Here is a 21,721-nt window from a genome sequence, read left to right on the forward strand (position 1 = left end):
ATTTGAAGGTTTTTTGTTTTTTTCACTATTTTATTTTTTCACATAACTTATGTGGCCTATGAGACCAAAGTAAGGTGCAATGTACATATATACACTCGTTGTATACAACACAATAAGCACACAAACATAATTATCAATATATTGTTTACAAAACTTGTTTACAAAAACAAACAATCCTCCTCCTCCTCCTCCTCCTCCTCCTCCTCCTCCTCCTCCTCCTTCTCCTCCTCCTTCTCCTTCTACTTCTACTTCTACTTCTACTTCTCCTTCTCCTTCTCCTTCTCCTTCTCCTTCTCCTTCTCCTCCTTCTCCTTCTCCTCCTTCTCCTCCTCCTTGTCTTGTGTGCGAGTGTGTGGCTTATAATTGTTTTGAGTCAGAAGTCGGCAGCTGTCAAAGTGACATATTGTCTCATTAGTCACTACCCCTACCGCCTGTCAAAACAATGGGGTCGGACGCTGCTTCCCCTCCTCCATTCTATCTAATTATCTTTCTCCCTCATTCTATATCTTTCAATCTGTCTCTCTATCTGTCTGCCTATCTCTGTCTCACAGGTACACATAAATACAAGTATACATAGTGTAAATTACCTAGGATAACCCAAGAAATCCAGACAAAGTGCTATACTCTGCTTGAAGATGTGAGTAAACGTGATGACACAGTCTTGTGGCTCTCTCTGAGACAGAGAGCTAGATGGACAGACACGGAGCTTGACAGACAGACAAATAGACAGACAGAAATGTTTGTGTACCAGCAAAAACAAAGGGAGGGCGATGGTCATGTAATATTACCCTCCTTTACACTCATCAAAGTCAGCTCTTATCAGATGTTATCTCCCCTTATCTTGTCACTGTCATGGGGTGGACTTTTTTTTTTCTTGCTTCAAGGGAACAATATTATTACATCTTCTTCCTCCTCCTCCTCTTCTCCTTCTCCTCCTCCTCCTCTTCCTTCCCTCCTCCTCCTCCTCCTCCTCCTCTTCCTTCCCTCCTCCTCCTCCTCCTCTTCCTCCCCTCCTCCCCCCCCTCCTCCTCCTGCATTGCTTTTGGTCTCAAACTCCTCCAAATCATGAAATTGATCTCCACTGACACTTCCATCTGTGTTAGAGCATCACTTGGGAAGAGAAGAGTCCCAGATTTGCTAGGGAATCACATATTTCTTACCGCTAGACATGCTGAAAAAGGACAACTGAAATGGCATTCCCACAATGCACCACTGGCTCCCCGATTTTTTTTATATGGTGCACACTGACCATGGAGACCCATTCTCTCACATGTGGGCCTACCAGCTTTCTCCTGCTTGATTTGAAGCTGCTAGAATTTATGCGTATAAATACATCAGAAACATTGGCTTGTAAGACGTATTTATATGTCGGAAACAGTCAAAGGGTTAAACTTTGGAATAAGGGGGAGGGGGGGGGGTTGTTGCCTAAAACCAGATTAAGTTACAGCAGGTGTCAGATGATTCACAGTTGTTTGTCTTCATGCTTCATCATCAATATTTTAAAGCCTATCACAAGAAGCAATTTTAGTTTTTGAAAGTAAATGAATATCACTATTTATTGAATAAAATTGTCAGAGTGCAATGTATACCATCCAACAGCAACATGAACCTTGTGTTCAGGAAACCACATGATTGGTGAAAATTTGAAACGGATCAGATGAGTCATTCTCCAGTTACATCAAAGATTCCAATGATTCCTAGTTTTTTTACTTTTTTATTTAATTTTTTATTTGTAGATGAATGGTTCAGAGAACCGACATGTTGATAAATTAGACACATGTGCAACTCTTGGGTATCGTTATTGAGGAAACGTTTCGCCACACAGTGGCTTCATCAGTCCAAACAAAGGAGAATCTTGAAGAACAGGAGGAGAATGAGGTAATCAGTCCCTCAACCTTGAGTCGATGTGGTCAGTCCATCAATCTTGAATAGAATACGGCATACGTGCGGAGAAGGAGCTTATAAACCGTTGGCAGGAGAGGTGCAGCAGTCATAGGTGGTGTCACATTTGTTCAATGTGGAAGTAGGTCGTGCCCAAGAATTAGGCAAGCGAAGAATTCCCAAGTATTAAGATCCCAAGAAGTTGCAGTGTCTGACAGGTTTGTAGATGAATGGTTCAGAGAACCGACATGTTCTTCAAGATTCTCCTTTGTTTGGACTGATGAAGCCACTGTGTGGCAAAACGTTTCCTCAATAAAGATACCCAAGAGTTGCACATGTGTCTAATTTATCAACATGTCGTTTCTCTGAACCATTCATCTACAAACCTGTCAGACACTGCAACTTCTTGGGATCTTAATACTTCAGAATTCTTCGCTTGCCTAATTCTTGGGCACGACCTACTTCCACATTGAACAAATGTGACACCACCTATGACTGCTGCACCTCTCCTGCCAACGGTTTATAATTACAGTTACCGTTTGATTCGTGTATTTCATTTAGTAAAAAGTTTACATCAGGATCTATGCTTGTAATCATAGGATGAAAGTAATTTTACAAACTAGATTTTCTGAGTAAAATATGAGTTATATTGAATCTACAGCTAGACTTATGAATAAGACTCTGTAATTATTCTAAAACTTGTAAAAATTTAAAAGAAAAAGGGATTGTTACAGTACAGATAATTCAGTTGTACAATTAAGCATCTAATAGCACCTTAATTATTTTAACAAATGTGAGTTTGTGGACTATGGTAGATATTTACAGCTAGAATAAAGGAGCTAGTGAATATAATAATAAATGAATGTATTAAAAACAAAATCAGTAGCACCTGAGGTAGTCAAGAGCACCTAGACTTATGAATAAGACTGTAATTATTCTTAAAACTTGTAAAAATTTGAAGGAAAAAGGGACTATTACAGAACAGATAATTCAGTTATACACTTAAGCATCTATTTTTATTTATTTATTATCACACTGGCCGATTCCCACCAAGGCAGGGTGGCCCAAAAAAGAAAAACTTTCACCATCATTCACTCCATCACTGTCTTGCCAGAAGGGTGCTTTACACTACAGTTTTTAAACTGCAGCATTAACACCCCTCCTTCAGAGTGCAGGCACTGTACTTCCCATCTCCAGGACTCAAGTCCGGCCTGCCGGTTTCCCTGAACCCCTTCATAAATGTTACTTTGCTCACACTCCAACAGCACGTCAAGTATTAAAAACCATTTGTCTCCATTTACTCCTATCAAACACGCTCACGCATGCCTGCTGGAAGTCCAAGCCCCTCACCCACAAAACCTCCTTTACCCCCTCCCTCCAACCTTTCCTAGGCCGACCCCTACCCCGTCTTCCTTCCACTACAGACTGATACACTCTTGAAGTCATTCTGTTTTGCTCCATTCTCTCTACATGTCCGAACCACCTCAACAACCCTTCCTCAGCCCTCTGGACAACAGTTTTGGTAATCCCGCACCTCCTCCTAACTTCCAAACTACGAATTCTCTGCATTATATTCACACCACACATTGCCCTCAGTCATGACATCTCCACTGCCTCCAGCCTTCTCCTCACTGCAACATTCATCGCTATGCTTCACACCTATATAAGAGCGTTGGTAAAACTATACTCTCATACATTCCCCTCTTTGCCTCCAAGGACAAAGTTCTTTGTCTCCACAGACTCCTAAGTGCACCACTCACCCTTTTCCCGTCATCAATTCTGTGATTCACCTCATCTTTCATAGACCCATCCGCTGACACGTCCACTCCCAAATATCTGAATACATTCACCTCCTCCATACTCTCTCCCTCCAATCTGATATCCAATCTTTCATCACCTAATATTTTTGTTATCCTCATAACCTTACTCTTTCCTGTATTCACTTTTAATTTTCTTCTTTTGCACACCCTACCAAATTCATCCACCAATCTCTGCAACTTCTCTTCAGAATCTCCCAAGAGCACAGTGTCATCAGCAAAGAGCAACTGTGACAACTCCCACTTTGTGTGATTCTTTATCCTTTAACTCCACGCCTCTTGCCAAGACCCTCGCATTTACTTCTCTTACATCAAAGCATCTAATAACACCTTAATTGTTTCAACAAATGTGAGTTTATGAACTACAGTAGATATTTACAGTCAGAATAAAGGAGCTAGTGAATATAATAATAAAAGAATGTATTAAAAACAAGAATGTATTAAAACAAAATCAGTAGCACCTGAGGTAGTCAATAACACCTGGAGTATTTTAATAAATGTGACTATATGGACAAGAGGGAAAAAAAATATTAAATCTTCTGAAAGTTGCTCTTTAACCCTTTGACTGTTTTCGACGTATAAATACGTCTTACGAGCCAATGTTTCTGACGTATATATACTCAATAATTCTAGCGGCTTCAAATCAAGTGGGAGAAAGCTGGTAGGCCCACATGTGAGATAATGGGTCTGTGTGGTCAGTGTGCACCACATAAAAAAAATCCTGCAGCACACATTGCGTAATGAGAAAAAAAAAACTGATCGTTTTTTTTTTGGAATAAAACGCCGACTTTGAGGTGTATTTTCGTATAGTATTTATCATTGTATTCGCGTTTTCATGGTCTTAGGTGATAAAATGGAAAACATATTACAGAAATAGAGATGATTTTCATTACTTTTACGATGAAAACGACCTTGAAACTAAGCTCAAAGTAGCGAAAATGTTCGATTTTTACCAATGTTGAAGAGTAAATAAATCACACCACACGTCCAATACACGTCAACTAGGGAGTCTAATATTCTTTCACTAGTGCACTGATATTATTTATACCATTTTTACAATAATGCAGTCGTCTGCATAACAGTAAATTTTGTATTTTTTTGTATGAATAAAAAATCAAAATAGAAAGCAATAATAATATAAGAGGGGCCTAGAGATGTGACTAATGAACAGAGCATATGTTATTTTAGTGCCACGAATGTCTACCTTGTTTATTCTGGACCCTATTTTGAAATTGGCATCTTTTTTATTTTGCGTGAAATTGGCCAAATTGCCAATTTCTGACCACCATATTGGGTAGTCCAAATTAGTAAATGGGAGGTTTCTTGTACTCAGCTGATAGATAAAATGGAGTTCTAAAGAAATAGCTATGAGTTTGGTCAACTGGAACAATGGAATTGGCTGAAAATTGGGCTCAAAGTCGGCGAAATCGCCGATACGCATATGTCGCCGAGACCGCTAACTTCGCGGGACCATAATTCCACGAGTTTTCGACCAAATTTCGAACTTTTGGTGTCATTACCATCGGGAAAAGATTCTCTATCATTTCATAAGAAAAAATAATTTTTTTTTTTTCAAAAATTGAGCGACATAGAATGACAGTTTCAGAGAGGGGCCTGAAACAGTCAAAGGGTTAATTGCTGTTAGAACTAGGAGTATAGCAATTACTGAATAAAGGGCAGTACAATGTATTGGTATATACAGAATTATTTCAGGAGAAATGTAAAAAGGGACTAAATTAAGTAGTGGCAAAAACAACCTTTAAATAGATTGACACTATGATATGAAATTAATCTGAGAGTAAGATTTGCCTTATAACATAAAGTTTGAGCAATTGATATCACTAAAGAAATATTATTTGAGGTAGGTGATACTAGTTAGTGGAAGATGGTATAAGGAATTGCACTGTAGTGTAGTAGGAGCATACACTAGTTCATTATTTGTAGTTTAGGAGCAAAGGGAAAATTAGGTAATATTATAGAAGAATTATAACAGTGCTTAAGTAGGAATAAATGGTAATACAGATATTATTAACAAGTAATAAATTGTGAAAGGGAAATCTGGGAAGATAACACAAATTGGGTCACACAAGGAACTGTGTGGGACACATGGAATAAACATAAGAACATAAGAAAGGAGGAACACTGCAACAGGCCTGTTGGCCCATACTAGGCAGATCCTTTGCAATTCATCCCACTAACAAAACATTTGTCCAACCCAATTTTCAATGCTACCCAAGAAATAAGCTCTGATGTGAAAGTCCCACTCAAATCCAACCCCTCCCACTCATGTACTTATCCAACCTAAATTTGAAACTACCCAAAGTCCTAGCCTCAATAACCCAACTAGGTAGACTGTTCCACTCATCAGCTACCCTATTTCCAAACCAGTACTTTCCTATGTCCTTTCTAAATCTAAACTTATCTAATTTAAATCCATTACTGCGGGTTCTCTCTTGGAGAGATATCCTCAAGACCTTGTTAATATCCCCTTTATTAATACCTATCTTCCACTTATACACTTCGATCATGTCTCCCCTCATTCTTCGTCTAACAAGTGAATGTAACTTAAGAGTCTTCAATCTTTCTTCATAAGGAAGATTTCTAATGCTATGTATTAATTTAGTCATCCTACGCTGAATGTTTTCTAACGAATTTATGTCCATTCTGTAATATGGAGACCAGAATTGAGCTACATAATCTAGGTGAGGCCTTACTAATGATGTATAAAGCTGCAGTATGACCTCTGGACTTCTGTTGCTTACACTTCTTGATATAAATCCCAGTAATCTATTTGCCTTATTACGTACGCTTAGGCATTGCTGTTTTGGTTTAAGGTTGCTGCTCACCATAACCCCCAAGTCCTTTTCGCAATCTGTATGGCTAAGTTCTACATCATTTTACTTATAAGCGCTAGGGCTCCCGAGCTTCAAAACCTTGCATTTATCTACATTGAACTGCATCTGCCACTTTTCTGACCAAGAATAGAGTTTGTCTAAATCCTCCTGAAGTTCCCTAACATCTACGTTTGAATCAATTATCCTACCTATCTTTGTGTCATCGGCGAATTTGCTCATATCACTAGTAATTCCCTCATCAAGATCATTGATATATATTATAAACAACAATGGGCCCAAGACTGATCCCTGTGGAACGCCACTTGTTACAGATCCCCACTCGGATTTAACCCCATTTATGGAGACACTCTCCTTCCTGTCTGTGAGCCATGACTCGATCCACAAGAGCACTTTTTCCCCAATGCCATGAGCTGCCACTTTCTTTAACAGTCTTTGGTGCGGAACTCTATCAAAAGCCTTACTAAAATCTAAGTAAATAATGTCAAATTCTTTATCGTGGTCAACAGCCTCAAAAGCTTTACTGAAGAAAGTTAATAAATTAGTTAGACAAGACCGGCCTCTTGTGAATCCATGCCGAGTATCATTAACCAAGCTATGCTTATCGAGATGGCTTCTTATAATCTGAGCTATAATCAACTCTAGTAATTTGCCTACAATTGAGGTCAGGCTTATTGGGCGGTAATTTGACGGTAACGACTTGTCCCCTGTTTTCAAAATAGGAATTACATTAGCCATCTTCCACATATCAGACACTACACCTGTTTGAAGAGATAAATTAAAACTATTAGTTAATGGTTCACAGAGTTCCATTTTGCATTCCTTAACCCTTTCAGGGTCCAAGGCCCAAATCTGGAGTCACGCACCAGTGTCCAAGAATTTTCAAAAAAAAAATTTGTTATTTTTTCTTATGAAATCGTAGAGAATCTTTTTGTGAAGGTAATAAAACAAAAAGTACGAAATTTGGTGGAAAATTGACGAAATTATGCTCTCGCGAATTTTGATGTGTCAGCGATATTTACGAATCGGCGATTTTGCCGACTTTGACTCCCATTTTAGGCCAATTACATTATCCCAATCAACCAAATTCTTAGCTATTTCACTAGTATTACTTCTATTCTATCGATTGAGCACAAGAAATCGCCAAGTCAACTGTTTCAACTACAAAATAAAGTGATCGGAAATTGTTAATTTGGCCAATTTAACACAAAGTTCAAAATATTCCAATTTCAAAATAGGGTCCAGAATAAACAATGTAGGCATTCCTGGCACTAAACTAACATTTCCTCTGTTCATTAGTTATGTTTTGAGGCTTTACAAATAAATTCCATTTTGATTTTTTATTCACATAATGAATTTTTATTCACACCAAAAAATAGAAGATTTACTGTTATGCAATACTGTAATAATTGTATAAATATCACCACCATATTTGTGAATGTATATTAGACCCACCAGCTGACGTGTATTAGATGTGTGAGGTCGTTTGTTTACTTTTGAATATCGGCAAAAATTTAACATTTCCGCTACTTTGAGCTCAGTTTCAAGCCATTTCCAGTGCTAAAACCAATCAAAATCATCTCTATTTCTGTAATATGTCTTCCATTCTATCAAATGAGACCAAGAAATCGCAAATACAACTATAAAAAACATACGAAAAAACACTGCAAAGTTGCTGTTTTAATCGAAAAATCATGATTTCATTTTTTTTCTCTCATTATACACAGTGTGCTGCAGGATCTGTTTTATGTGGTGCACACATACCACATAGATGTATTCTCTCATATCTAGGCCCAAATGTACCCCTCACAGTTTATCAGAGTGAGCTGAGCTCATGGCGTAGATCTACGGTTTGGACACTCACCGTAAAGCCGTAGATCTATGGGACGGACCCTGAAAGGGTTAAGAACCCTTGAAAAAACCTCATTCAGGGCCCGGCAACTTATTTTGCTTCAGTCTGTCTATCTGCTTCACAACCATTTCATTAGTGACTGTGATGTTACATAATTTATCTTCTTCTGGCCCACTACAAAAATTAATTACTGGAATATTGTTAGTGTCTTCCTGTGTAAAAACCGAGAGAAAATAATTACAGTGGACCCCCGGTTAACGAACTTTTTTCATTCCAGTAGTATGTTCAGGTGCCAGTACTGACCGAATTTTTTCCCATAAGGAATATTGTGAAGTAGATTAGTCCATTTCAGACCCCCAAACATACACGTACAAGCGCACTTACATAAATACACTTACATAATTGGTCGCATTTGGAGGTGATCGTTAAGCGGGGGTCCACTGTATTTAAAATCGAGCACATTTCATTCTCTTTGTCAGTAAGATGCCCATAGTTATTTTTAAGGGGACCTATCTTATCTCTAACTTTTGTTCTATACTGTAGACCTGGAAAAAACTTTTTGGGTTAGTTTTAGAATCCCTAGCAACTTTAATTTCATAGTCCCTTTTAGCTTTTCTTATCCCCTTTTTAATGTCCCTCTTAATGTCAATATACTGATTCATAAGATGACCCTCACCTCTTTTGATATGCCTATAAATTCCTTTCTTATGCCCTAGTAGATATTTCAGCCTATTATTCATCCATTTTGGGTCATTTATATTTGATTTAATTTCTTTATACGGGATAAACGATCTTTGAGCAGCATGTATAGTGTTCAGAAAACTGTCATACTGATAGCTCTCTTCGTTACCCCAGTCAACAGATAAGTGTTCTCTAAGCCCATCGTAATCTGCTAAGCGAAAATCTGGGACTGTTACTGAGTTATCGCTACTATCGTACTTCCATTCAATGCTAAATGTAATTGATTTGTGGTCGCTAGCACCCAGTTCTTCTGAAATTTCTAAATTATTAACAAGGGATTCATTGTTTGCCAGGACTAAGTCAAGCAGGTTATTTCTCCTTGTAAAGAGGTAGTAAATACTATCCTGGAGGTGATAATACAGGATTAATTCAATAATGACATAATAACATACACTAACGTAGTACATGATTTGATCACTAATATCAGTCAGACACTCTAATGTTTGCATCATGAAGGAAGTTCACTAGTTCATTTTCATTTGTAGTATAGTACACATGGCCTACATTTGTTTTTCTTACTAGAATTTGTCCATCACGTACAAAGCACTGGTGAATTTTATCATTATTCTCACGTTTCAGTTTTCTCACTCTGTACAGGAGGTTCTGTCGTTTTCTTGTAAGACACTCATTTATGTATATATCTTTTTTTGCTTTAATAGATGAACTGATTAGATCTTTTTTTCTGTCTTGTGTGTGAAATCTGAGCATAACACTTTTTCTCCCGTGGTTCCCTAGTAACCGTGATTCTTTAATTTCCGACACTGGCACATTAACCTGTAGGTGGTTGCATGTGATCTGGAGAGTTGTAGCTTTGCAGTTGGTATGGTTTAATTCACTAGGATAGAGTGGACTGTTAATTATTACTGCATTGGCTAGCTTATCTTGCCCTGCCTTGTCATCTTGGTAAGCAAAATAATTGTTCACTTGGGTATCCATGTTTGTTTTCCAGTCCAGTTTGAGGGGCAGTCTTCAACCATCAACCTTTTATCCACCAATACATAATCTAACAAACTACTTTCATTACGTGCTATATCATACCTTGTATATTTATTTATCCTCTTGTTAGTAAAATTTTTTTTTTATCACACTGGCCGATTCCCACCAAGGTAGGGTGGCCCGAAAAAGAAAAACTTTCACCATCATTCACTCCATCACTGTCTTGCCAGAAGGGTGCTTTACACTACAGTTTTTAAACTGCAACATTAACACCCCTCCTTCAGAGTGCAGGCACTGTACTTCCCATCTCCAGGACTCAAGTCCGGCCTGCCGGTTTCCCTGAATCCCTTCATAAATGTTACTTTGCTCACACTCCAACAGCACGTCAAGTATTAAAAACCATTTGTCTCCATTCACTCCTATCAAACACGCTCACGCATGCCTGCTGGAAGTCCAAGCCCCTCGCACACAAAACCTCCTTTACCCCCTCCCTCCAACCTTTCCTAGGCTGACCCCTACCCCGCCTTCCTTCCACTACAGACTGATGCACTCTTGAAGTCATTCTGTTTCGCTCCATTCTCTCTACATGTCCGAACCACCTCAACAACCCTTCCTCAGCCCTCTGGACAACAGTTTTGGTAATCCTGCACCTCCTCCTAACTTCCAAACTACGAATTCTCTGCATTATATTCACACCACACATTGCCCTCAGACATGACATCTCCACTGCCTCCAGCCTTCTCCTCGCTGCAACATTCATCACCCACGCTTCACACCCATATAAGAGTGTTGGTAAAACTATACTCTCATACATTCCCCTCTTTGCCTCCAAGGACAAAGTTCTTTGTCTTCACAGACTCCTAAGTGCACCACTCACTCTTATTATCAAACCTCTTTCTACACATAGCTCAATTAAAGGCTCCCCATTTTCATTTACCCCTGGCATCCCAAATTTACCTACTACTCCCTCCACAACATTTTTACCCACTTTAGCATTGAAATCCCCAACCACCATTATTCTCATACTTGGTTCAAAACTCCCCATGCATTCACTCAACATTTCCCAAAATCTCGCTCTCTTTCTCTTCTACACTTCTCTTCTCCAGGTGCATATATGCTTACTACAACCCACTTTTCACATCCAACCTTTATTTTATTCCACATAATCCTTGAATTAATACATTTATAGTCCTTCTTTTCCTGCCATAACTTATCCTTCAACATTATTGCTACTCCTTCTTTAGCTCTAACTCTGTTTGAAACCCCTGACCTAATCCCATTTATTCCTCTCCACTGAAACTCTCCCACCCCCTTCAGCTTTGTTTCACTTAAAGCCAGAACATCCAGCTTCTTCTCATTCATAACATCCACAATCATCTCTTTCTTATCATTTGCACAACATCCATGCACATTCAGACTTCCCACTTTGACAGTTTTCTTATTATTTTTTAGTGATTATTACAGGAAAAGAGGTTACTAGCCCATTGTTCACGGCATTTTAGTTGACTTTTACAACACGCATGGCTTCTGGAGGAAAGATTCTTATTCCACTTCCCTATGGATATTAAAGGAAAAGTAATAAGAACAAGAACTAAGATAAAATCAAAGAAAACTCAGATGAGTATGTATAAATAAACATGTACATGTATGTGTAGTGTGACCTAAGTGTAAGTAGAAGTAGCAAGACGTACCTGTAATCTTGCATATTTATGAGACAGACAAAAGACACCAGCAATCCTACCATCATGTAAAACAATTACAGGTTTTCGTTTCACACTCACTTGGCAGGACAGTAGTACCTCCCTGGGTGGTTGCTCTAGTTGACCAAATTCTTAGCTATTTTGCTTGAATGCCTTCTGTTCTGTGCATTCTACCCTATAAAGTGCACAGGATATGGTAATTTGGCCAATTTTTCACAAAATTAACAATACTAATTTAAAAACAATACAAAATAAACACTGTAGACATTCTTGGTACTAAAACAACATTTGAATTCATAATCACACAAATATAGATTTTCTCTGTCCCAGAAAATAAAATATAACCAGGAATTATTGGTCATGATTTATGGCATCCAGTAATTCAATCAGACCCATCAAACACCCATAAAATCGAATGGGGGGGGGGGGTTGTAGGGATGGCCTTAACCCATCTTCAAGAAAATCAGCAAAAATCAAATAATTTTGCTTTGAGCCTAATTTCCAGCTACTTTCGGTCATGAAACCAAAATCATTTCTATTTCAGGAATATATCTTCCATTCAATTAAATATAAAAAAACAGTTAATAAAACCATAAAAAACATCCTAAAAGCAACTTGGTCATTGTTTGAAACCAAACATGTGGTCAACATTTTTGTTTTTCCCATCATGCATTGTAGGGCGCAAGATTTTTATCATACTGTGCACACTCGCCATGCAGACCCATTCTCTTATATCTAAGCCAAAATTTACCACTCAGTTTATCTATGCTGAGCTCATGACATAGAGGTACACAAGGGACTTGGGCCTCAATGACGTACTTCTGTGTGACAGCCACTGAAAGGATTAATCTTGCAAAAATGTTAAAGCAGAATTCATGTGCCAAAATAAATTTAATATTCTATAAAAATATGTTCAGTAAATATGTTTCAAATTATCAAGCCATATTATTGCCCATGATCTTCATCATAGGAACACATACTTTAAACAAATCCTTCTCAGCTGCCCCATTCAGTGTGTTCATATGCTGTAGCAACTCTGGGGAGTAATTTTAGTGGCATTAAAACATAGCTAAATAATTTACCATTCTGGGAATCCTAAATATCTTCCAGAAGAAACACTGGTGGTGAGCCATCTTCACCAGTGAGAGAGAGAGAAATAGATATAGAGATAAAGGATGTAAAACCTACACTCCCACAGACAGAAAACAAAAGAATATTACATTGTTAAAATAAACTAATTTGCTATTACTCCCTTGTTTTCTCTTTTAAATGATTATTATTTGTTTTTATAATGTTATTTTATTAGCAGATCGGCCGTTTCCCACCAAGGCAGGGTGGTCTGAAAAAGAAAAACTTTCATCATTCACTCCATCACTGTCTTGCCAGAGACATGCCTACACTTCAGCTTATAAAACTGCATCATTAACACTCCTCCTTCAGAGTGCAGACACTGTACTTCCCATCTCCAGGACTCGAGTCCAGCCTGCCAGTTTCCCTGAATTCCTTCATAAGTGTTACCTTGCTCACACTCCAACAGCACATCAAGTCCTAAAAACCATTTGTTTTAATTTGCTCCTATCTAACACACTCATGCATGCTTGCTGTAAGTCCAAGCCCCTCATACACAAATCATTCTTTATCCCCTCCCTCCAATGTTTTCTAGGCTGACCCCTATCCCACCTTCCCCCCAGTACAGATTTATACACACACGAAGTCATTCTGTTTCGTTCCATTCTCTCTACATGTCTGAACCACCTCAGTAGCCCCTCCTCAGCCCTCTGGATAATAGTTTTGGTAATCCCGCACCTCCTTCTATTCTCCAAACTACGGATTCTCTGCATTATATTCACATCACACATTGCCCTCAGATATGACATCTTCACTCCCTCCAGCCTTCTCTTTGTTGTAACATTCACCACCCGTGCTTCACACTCATATAAGAGCGTTGTTATAACTACTCTGATACATTCCCATCTTTGCTTCTATGGATAAAGTTCTTTGTCTCCACAGATTCCTCAGTGCAGCACTCACCTTTTTCTCCTCGTTAATTCTATAATTCACCTGGTCTTTCATAGACCCATCTGTAAACACGTCCACTCCCAGATACCTGAATACTTTCACCTCCTCCATACTCTCTCCCTCCAGTCTGATATCCAACCTTTTGCTACCTATTTTTTTTTTTTTTGTTATTCTCATCACCTTGCTCTTTCCTATATTCATTTTTAATTTTCTTCTTTTACATACCCTACCAAACTCATCCACTAACTTTTGCAACTTCTCTTCAGAATCTCTCAAAAGCACAGTGTCATCAGCAAAGAGCAACTGTGACAACTCCCACTTTGTGTTTGATTCTTTATCTTTTAACTCCAGAACTGTCCTGGTGTTACTACATTGACACTTCGTGAGGTCAGTCAGCACCAGTGAGAGGCTGCCAACACCCAAGCATTCACTTCTTTTACAACCCTATCTATAAATATATTGAACAGCCATGGTAACATCACACATTCCTGTCTAAGGCTAACTTTTACTGGAAATGGTCTCCCTCTCTCTCCTATGTACTCTAGCCTGAGCCTCTCTATCCTCTTAAAAGCTTTTCACTGCTTTCAGTAACCTACCTCCTATTCCATACATTTGCAACATCTGCCACATTGCCCCCTATCCACCCTGTCATATGCCCTTTCCATATCCATAAATGCCACAAAAACCTCTTTACCCTTATCTAAATACCGTTCATCTATATGGTTGACTGTAAACACTTGGTCTACACATCCCCTACCCTTCCTGAAGCCTCCTTGTTCATCTGCTATCCTGCTTTCTGTCTTACTCTTAATTCTTTCAATAATAACTCTACCATACATAATATGTGTATATTCACAAAAATGTATTTTAAACATTATTACAAATTATTTACAAAACACATTAACATTTATGGTGGGTATCTAAGCTCATTAACTTGAGATTGGTCAAGTCTCATGAAAATGCAAGCTAAATTTACCTTAATAATTCACAATAACTCAAATTATCATAAAATATTTTAAGTGTTACATAATAAATTGTCATTTCATGCATTAAATTACTAAAGCATGTATATCAGTCAGAGCTCTGCTGCTGGTATCTACATACCACTTTCATAACAATAACTTTTAATAAGTGCTATATTTCATTCTTTATGAACAGACCGCTGGTATGGATCGGTATGAGTCTGTTATGCAAATTTGATGTACCAGACACTTTGGGCTGTGATGAACAAACTTTGGAAAATTGGCTGACACTCATTGAAGCAAACTATCACGTTGACAACACCTACCACAACTCTACACATGCTTCCGATGTCCTCCAAGCAACATCATACTTTCTTAATCAGGAACGATTAAAACAGCTCATGGACCCATTGGACATTGCTGCATGCCTCATTGCTGCAGTTGTGCATGATGTTGATCATCCAGGCAAAAACAGGTACAATTATAGGATATTTTTGGTGACTAAGGTAGAGTATTGCTTCTGCACTAAATGTTACTATGTAATTAAGACTTTTGATATTTTGCCATTTGATGTGTTTGTTTAATTCATGTTAAGCACAAAACCCGTGTGGTTTATTCAGCACAAGACAGACATGCTTCCTATTTGTACTCGCCTATATATCTTGCTATTTGATAGACTGCTCTTTATTACACGAGTGTGATATCGGGTATACTTCATATTTATAGATGGGGTTGTAAAAGAAGTATAAGTAAGTAAGTAAGTTTATTCAGGTATACACAAATACAGTTACATAGAATTATCATACATAGCAGCATATGTGTAGAGAACCTAGGATAACCCAAAAAAGTCAGTCAGAGTGACTTATTTCCATTGGGGTCCTTTTACCTTATTATTATAATATAAAGGTTATAATATTTTCTTATTATTCTACAATGAAGATAACATCTTATTATCATACTAAAAAGACTATATACTACACGAGGGTCATTAAGACTATCTACAATACGAGGGTCATTACTAGGAATAAGTATAAATGCTAGGATGTTTGGGAGAGGGGTAGGATTAAAATTTGCAGAATCAAATACAAAATGGGAGTTAGCACAGTTTCTTTTGCTGATGATACTCTGCTTTTGGGAGATTCTGAAGAGAGGTTGCAAAGAGTAGTGGACAAGTTTGGGAGGGTGTGTAAAGGAAGTCGAAAGTGAACATAGAGTAAGGTGATGGGGGTAACAAATGAGTTAGGTAAGGAAAAATTAGATATCAGATTGGAGTTAAACAGTATGGAGGAAGTGAATGCGTTCAGATATTTGGGCATGGATGTATCAGTGGATGGGTATATTGAGGTATCTGTGGAGACAAAGAACATGGAGGCAAAGAGGGAAATGTACAAGTGGGTGTGAAGGATGGGTTGTGAATGTTGCAGTGAGGAGGAGGTTGGAAGCAGTGGAGATGTCGTGTCTGAGGGCAACATGTAGTGTAAATATTATGCAGAGAATTTGTAGTTTGAAAATTGGGAGGTGTGGAGTTACTAAAAGCATTATCCAGAGAGCTGAGAAGGGGTTCTTGAGGTAGTTTGGTCATTTAGAGAGGATGGAGCAAAATAGGATGACTTGGAAGGTGTATAAATCTGTAGTGTAGGGAAGGTGGAGTAGGGGTCATCTTAGGACAGGATGGAGGGAGGGAGTAAAGGTGGATTTGTATGCATGGTGTGTTGGACATAGAGTAGGCATGTGTATGTTAGATATTAGTGAGTGGAGACAAATAGTTTTCAGGACCTGATAAGCTGTTGGAGTGGGAACTCGGTCAGCCAGACTTGAGTGCCTGCACTCGAAAGAAGGGGTCTGGGATAATTGCTTGGTGGGACATTTGAACTGTCATATATGCGTTCCTCTGGCAAGACAGTGATAGTGTGAATGATGGTGAAAGTGTTTCTTGGTGGGAGACAGCCAGCGTTTTAAAAAAATTATATTTAACGAAGTTTTTCTTTGTTTTGAAGAGGTTGTATATTTTATTATGAGTAAAAAATTCATAGTCTTAGAGATGTAAAATAATACATAAATAATGAGTATAAAGAAGCAATATATTGAAATAGCATTATTATTGCACAGTGATAAGTTCAATATCACATCTGTGGCCACTGGGTAAGTCTTCCACAAATAACTTAACAGTTTTTATAGAGAAGCAATAGAGTAAAAGATCTCAGCTGCTCAAATATATGCACAGTCTAGGTAGAAGCAAAGTTAATATCAGTGGTGACACTTGTTTTGTTATTATTTGATGTTCAACAGCACTCAGTCTCTTTATAGTTATTTATGTTTTGAATTAAGTTCAAGACTGTCCAGTAGACTTCTAGTTCAAGCACATTTTGACTTGACAAGGCCATCCTCCCAAAGAAAGAGAAGAGAAACATGGTATTTCCTTGTCTTCTGCCATAATAGTGCTTTTTTAAGAACCTGCAAAAAACATTACTAATAGCTATTTTGGTAATTATTAATTAATATTTTTTTGTTTTTGTTTTTCAGTGCATTTCTGTGTAATACAGAAAATGAATTAGCTATACTTTACAATGACCTGAGTGTGTTGGAGTCTCATCACGCAGCTGTTTCCTTCAAGTATACATTTTCAGATGACCGAGTTAACATCTATAAAGGTATTTAATCATATAATTAAATTGTATTACAATTTTTCAAATAATGTTTTTAGTGGAACTAAATGATGACAAGTGTAATTCTACATAATTTTATTTTTTCTTAGTATTAGAGTGGTGTGATCGGTGATTGGTGTCAAGCAGCCTTGTATACAGGAGGAATTATCTCTTAGCTAGACACGCACACCTTGGGTTTACAAGGGAATATTTGTAATAACTGAGAGAGCTGTGGTCAGTGTTGACTCTGCAGACCCCCTTCTAATAGTGGCTTCTTTATTAGGTACATCCCTTTAATACTGGCCTCCCCTTGGTTCCCAAAACAGCCTAAATTCTTTGTGGCATGGATTCAACAAGGTGCTGGAAGCATTCTTAAGAGATTCTGGTCTGTGTTGACATGGTAGCATCACACAGTTGCTGCAGATTTGTTGTCTGTGCATTCATGCTGCAAATTTCATATTCCACCACCACCCAAAGATTTATGCCAAATTCTGACCCAGACATCTGCATGTCGCAGCAGAAACAGTGATTCCTCAGACGACATGATGTTTTTCAAATCTTTAGCTCTCCAGTCTTGGTGGGCCTGTGCCCACTGTAGCCTCAGTTTCCTTTTCTTAGCTGACAGGAGTGGAACCCAATATGGTCTTCTGCTGTAGCCCCATCCACTTGAAGGTTCGACATGTTGTATGTTCAGAGATGCTCTTCTCCATACACTGTTGTAATGCATGGCTATTTAAGTTACTGTTACCTTCTGTCAGCTTGAACCAGTCTGGCCATTCTCCTCTAACCTCTCTCATTATCAAGGATTTTTTGCCAACAGAACTGCTGTTCACTGGATGTTTTGTATTTTTCACACCATTCTCTGTAAATTCTAGAGACTGTTGTGCATGGAAGTCCTAGGAGATCGGCAGTTTCTGAAATACTCAAACCATTCTGTCTGGCACCAATAGTCATACCAATGTTAAAGTCTTAATCATGTATGCATGCTTTTAGGCACTGAGGTGCTGCCACATGATTAGCTGATATTTTTCCATTTACGAGTAAGTGTAGAGACATACCTAATAAAGTGGCCACTGAGTATATAATATAATAAATATACACCTCTCTTCCCCATGTTGCCAGTTCTTCACTCATACTAACAGACAGTTCCTCAGCCTTTCTTTCACCACTTTTTTTCATTTTCTCCACTATTAATATTTGAATACAGTTTATTTATTCAAATTATATCTTTGCATTATACTATACACAAGAAATTAGTGAATATTATTTTTTTAGTTCATTATTAACCTGTCCTATATACCAGTTTGAGATTTGAATATTGAGTTAATGAAATATGACTCTAATTGACACTGAATGTTAGTTTTAACTTGTTACCTATAAAAGTGAAAAAAAATAATATAATATCAATGCTTACTAGTGACTGTAAGTAGTCTTATCCTGATTCTGGAGTGGGACATAACTGACAAGAAGTTCTTGAGCATTGAAGTAACTGGTCTGTTTTTCTTTCAAAGGCACTAAAACACTAGTCATCTTCTACTAGAGCAGGACTACTAGGAAATTTTGATACTATTATTCAATAATCGGTATATTTGTGATTTTCCTCACCATATAGATTCATCACCAAAGCAAGTTGATGTTGAGTAAATTATTAAGTTAGACTGAAAATCACTCTTTACTAGAATGAAGCTTAACCCTTACTTTGATATTTCTATTAGTGATTAATTCTCACCAAAAATCCGCTACTGACTCGTATTTGATACAGTGTGTTGACTCGTGTTACAACTCTCTGCTATGTTAGCACTTCTTTATACTTGTCTTTTGATATCAATAAATGTTGATGGTGCATGAGATAAACATTTGTATTTAAAAATTCTTTACTCAATACAGCTGGCTTGTTGAATCAAAACTGGTAAGAATTTATTAGCACAGCTTCAACCGTCTGCTTGATCACCTGACAGTCAGTGGTCAACCTGTCAGCCATACTAGTAGTACATATAAATAGCTGCCTCTAGAAACTTCTGTCTATTAATATGCCTAATAAAGTATATGTTGATATTACATTTATTATTTGGTATATTTTAGTTCAAGTAGGGAAGTTTATAAATTTTATAGGACTTGAGTATAAATGCTGTACTGCATGCTTCTGCTAGCAATACAGAATATTAATGCAGTAAGCTCTAAGTTTATGAAAGCAGTAAGTTGTAAGTTTTCATCAGTAGTGTAGGAAACTGTACATTGTATATCAATAGTTCTAAATTATACATATTAATATGGTCAATTGATGATTTTAATTTTTGTGATACTGAGTATGGGTTGCAAAATAGTGTGCACTTATGAGTGAACCAGCAGTGAGTGACAAAATACTTTTATGGGTGAGTAGCTGTCTAATATCTTCAGTAGTACTGCAACCCACTGGTTTCCACATGATAACACTGTAACTTCATTGTGTAGGTGGAATGGTATGTGAATACTGACATGATGGAATAAAATGAGACACTTTAATGCAGTACGGAACTTTTATATATGACAATGTTTTGCTTGATTTGCAAGCTTTTTCTAGTCAGTAGAGAACACGTCTAGTACAGAATTTATATACTGGAGCAAGTAGAGGAAAGCAAGGTATAACAGGTAACTGATCCCTTTTGGGTGATGACATGACCCATCATGTCATATCACTGATTCAGTTCTATTGTGCACCATCCTGTCTGTCTAGGTGTTTTTGAAGAGGTGTGCCAGTGGTTTTTGTAATTTGGAAACTATTTTTTTCCAGTAATGGTGTTGGATGCACTGATTAAGCTGATTCTAAATATATTTTGTCTATATTGTCATCTTAGTGATAAACTTTCCTTCTTTCTGTTTCTTTGAGTGACAGTGACATTAATGACATGAGACAATGGATCAGTTACCTGCAATGCACCAGTCACCTGCAACTGATTGGTCATTAATAATGGACTGGTCACCTGCTACACCTCACTTTTCTGTACTTTTCTCCTATATAAAAGCTTTGTGAAAACTTGAGTCCTAGAGGCAGAAAGTACTCTGTAAAGGAGGGGACGAGGATGTTCGAGTTTGGAGAGTCTTTGAATTATGATGATTGTGCACTTCTTGCATAACAGTTATTGCATGAATGATGGTGAATGTGTTTCCTTTTTGTGTCACCCTACCTTGGTGCTACATGCCTAGTGTGTTAAAAGAAATAAATACATAAAAAAAAACTGTACATACCTTAGCAAAATTAGTTGCTACACAGTCCAGGGAAGGTATCCCTGTATTCCATAATCCCAGTCCTTTGTGCTTCAGTGCATACGATTGGAATAGTACAGAGTGCAGCATTAGCTGATAATGCATTTAAATATAAGTGATGAAGATGTGAAAGAAATCAGAAGAGCCATTCATAAGTCATGCCATCCAAATCTGATTTAAGCCTTTCAAAGAGACTAATATCCTAAAATACAGAATCAACTAAACTTGGAACCACTCAGAAGTTGCATTATTGTGTTATAAATATGGAAGGCATGAAGCTAATGAGATGTAGTACTCTGAAATTACATACTGAAAAACAGTATATAAATTTCTTCCTCAAAAGTGGATTGTAATCTACATAGGATATAATCAATCAAGACTTTTCCCTAAATAAGATTGATTGACCAGCTTTTAAGAAAGAAAATAAGAAAGTTTTATGTTAATGTACATAAAATAAAAATGTTCAGGAATGGTCTTGAGGGCACATATGTTATAAGAACATAAAAGAACATTAAGTTGATTTAGCCTTGGATAACTAAAGTCAAACACTGACTTATTTTTAATCAGAAGAGACATTCTCTTGTTACAGTGGACCCCCGCATAGCGACTTTAATCCGTGCAAGAGGGCTCATTGTTATGCGAAATGATCGGTATGCGAATGAATTTTCCCCATAAGAAATAATGGAAATCAAATTAATCCGTGCAAGACACCCAAAAGTATGAAAAAAAAAATTTTACCACATGAAATATACATTTTCCTACACACAAAGAGAAGGATACATGCACAATAGTAGAGTAGTACATGCACAATATACATTGTGCATGTACTACTCTACTAAATGAAGAATAAATGACACTTACCTTTATTGAAGATGCAGCAATGACTGATGAGACACTGTGTCCTGGGAGTGCCTTTTCCTCCTGAGTACTGTAGGTCCTGTTTGGCATTTTCTTCCAGAACAGGCCTTATCACACTGTGTATGCCACTACGATTCTTAAATCTCTCAAACCAACCTTTGCTGGCTTTAAATTCACCAATATGAGCACTAGTTCCAGGCATTTTTCCCTGTTCA

General features: G+C 37.6%; 1 protein-coding gene across 4 annotated transcripts in view; it reads left to right on the forward strand.

The window, feature by feature from the left end:
• The window catches only part of LOC128692768 (high affinity cAMP-specific and IBMX-insensitive 3',5'-cyclic phosphodiesterase 8B), a 659,454-nt gene that overhangs the window by 480,034 nt on the left and 157,699 nt on the right, over nucleotides 1-21,721 (forward strand). For all 4 annotated transcript variants that reach the window (XM_070090034.1, XM_070090035.1, XM_070090036.1 and 1 more), the window contains 2 exons: nucleotides 14,957-15,235; nucleotides 17,284-17,411. In XM_070090034.1, coding sequence (XP_069946135.1) covers nucleotides 14,957-15,235; nucleotides 17,284-17,411 — 407 coding nt within the window. The remainder of the gene's footprint in view (nucleotides 1-14,956; nucleotides 15,236-17,283; nucleotides 17,412-21,721) is intronic.

Source organism: Cherax quadricarinatus, chromosome 30 (genome assembly GCF_038502225.1).
Source record: "Cherax quadricarinatus isolate ZL_2023a chromosome 30, ASM3850222v1, whole genome shotgun sequence".
NCBI classification, from domain to species: domain Eukaryota; kingdom Metazoa; phylum Arthropoda; class Malacostraca; order Decapoda; family Parastacidae; genus Cherax; species Cherax quadricarinatus.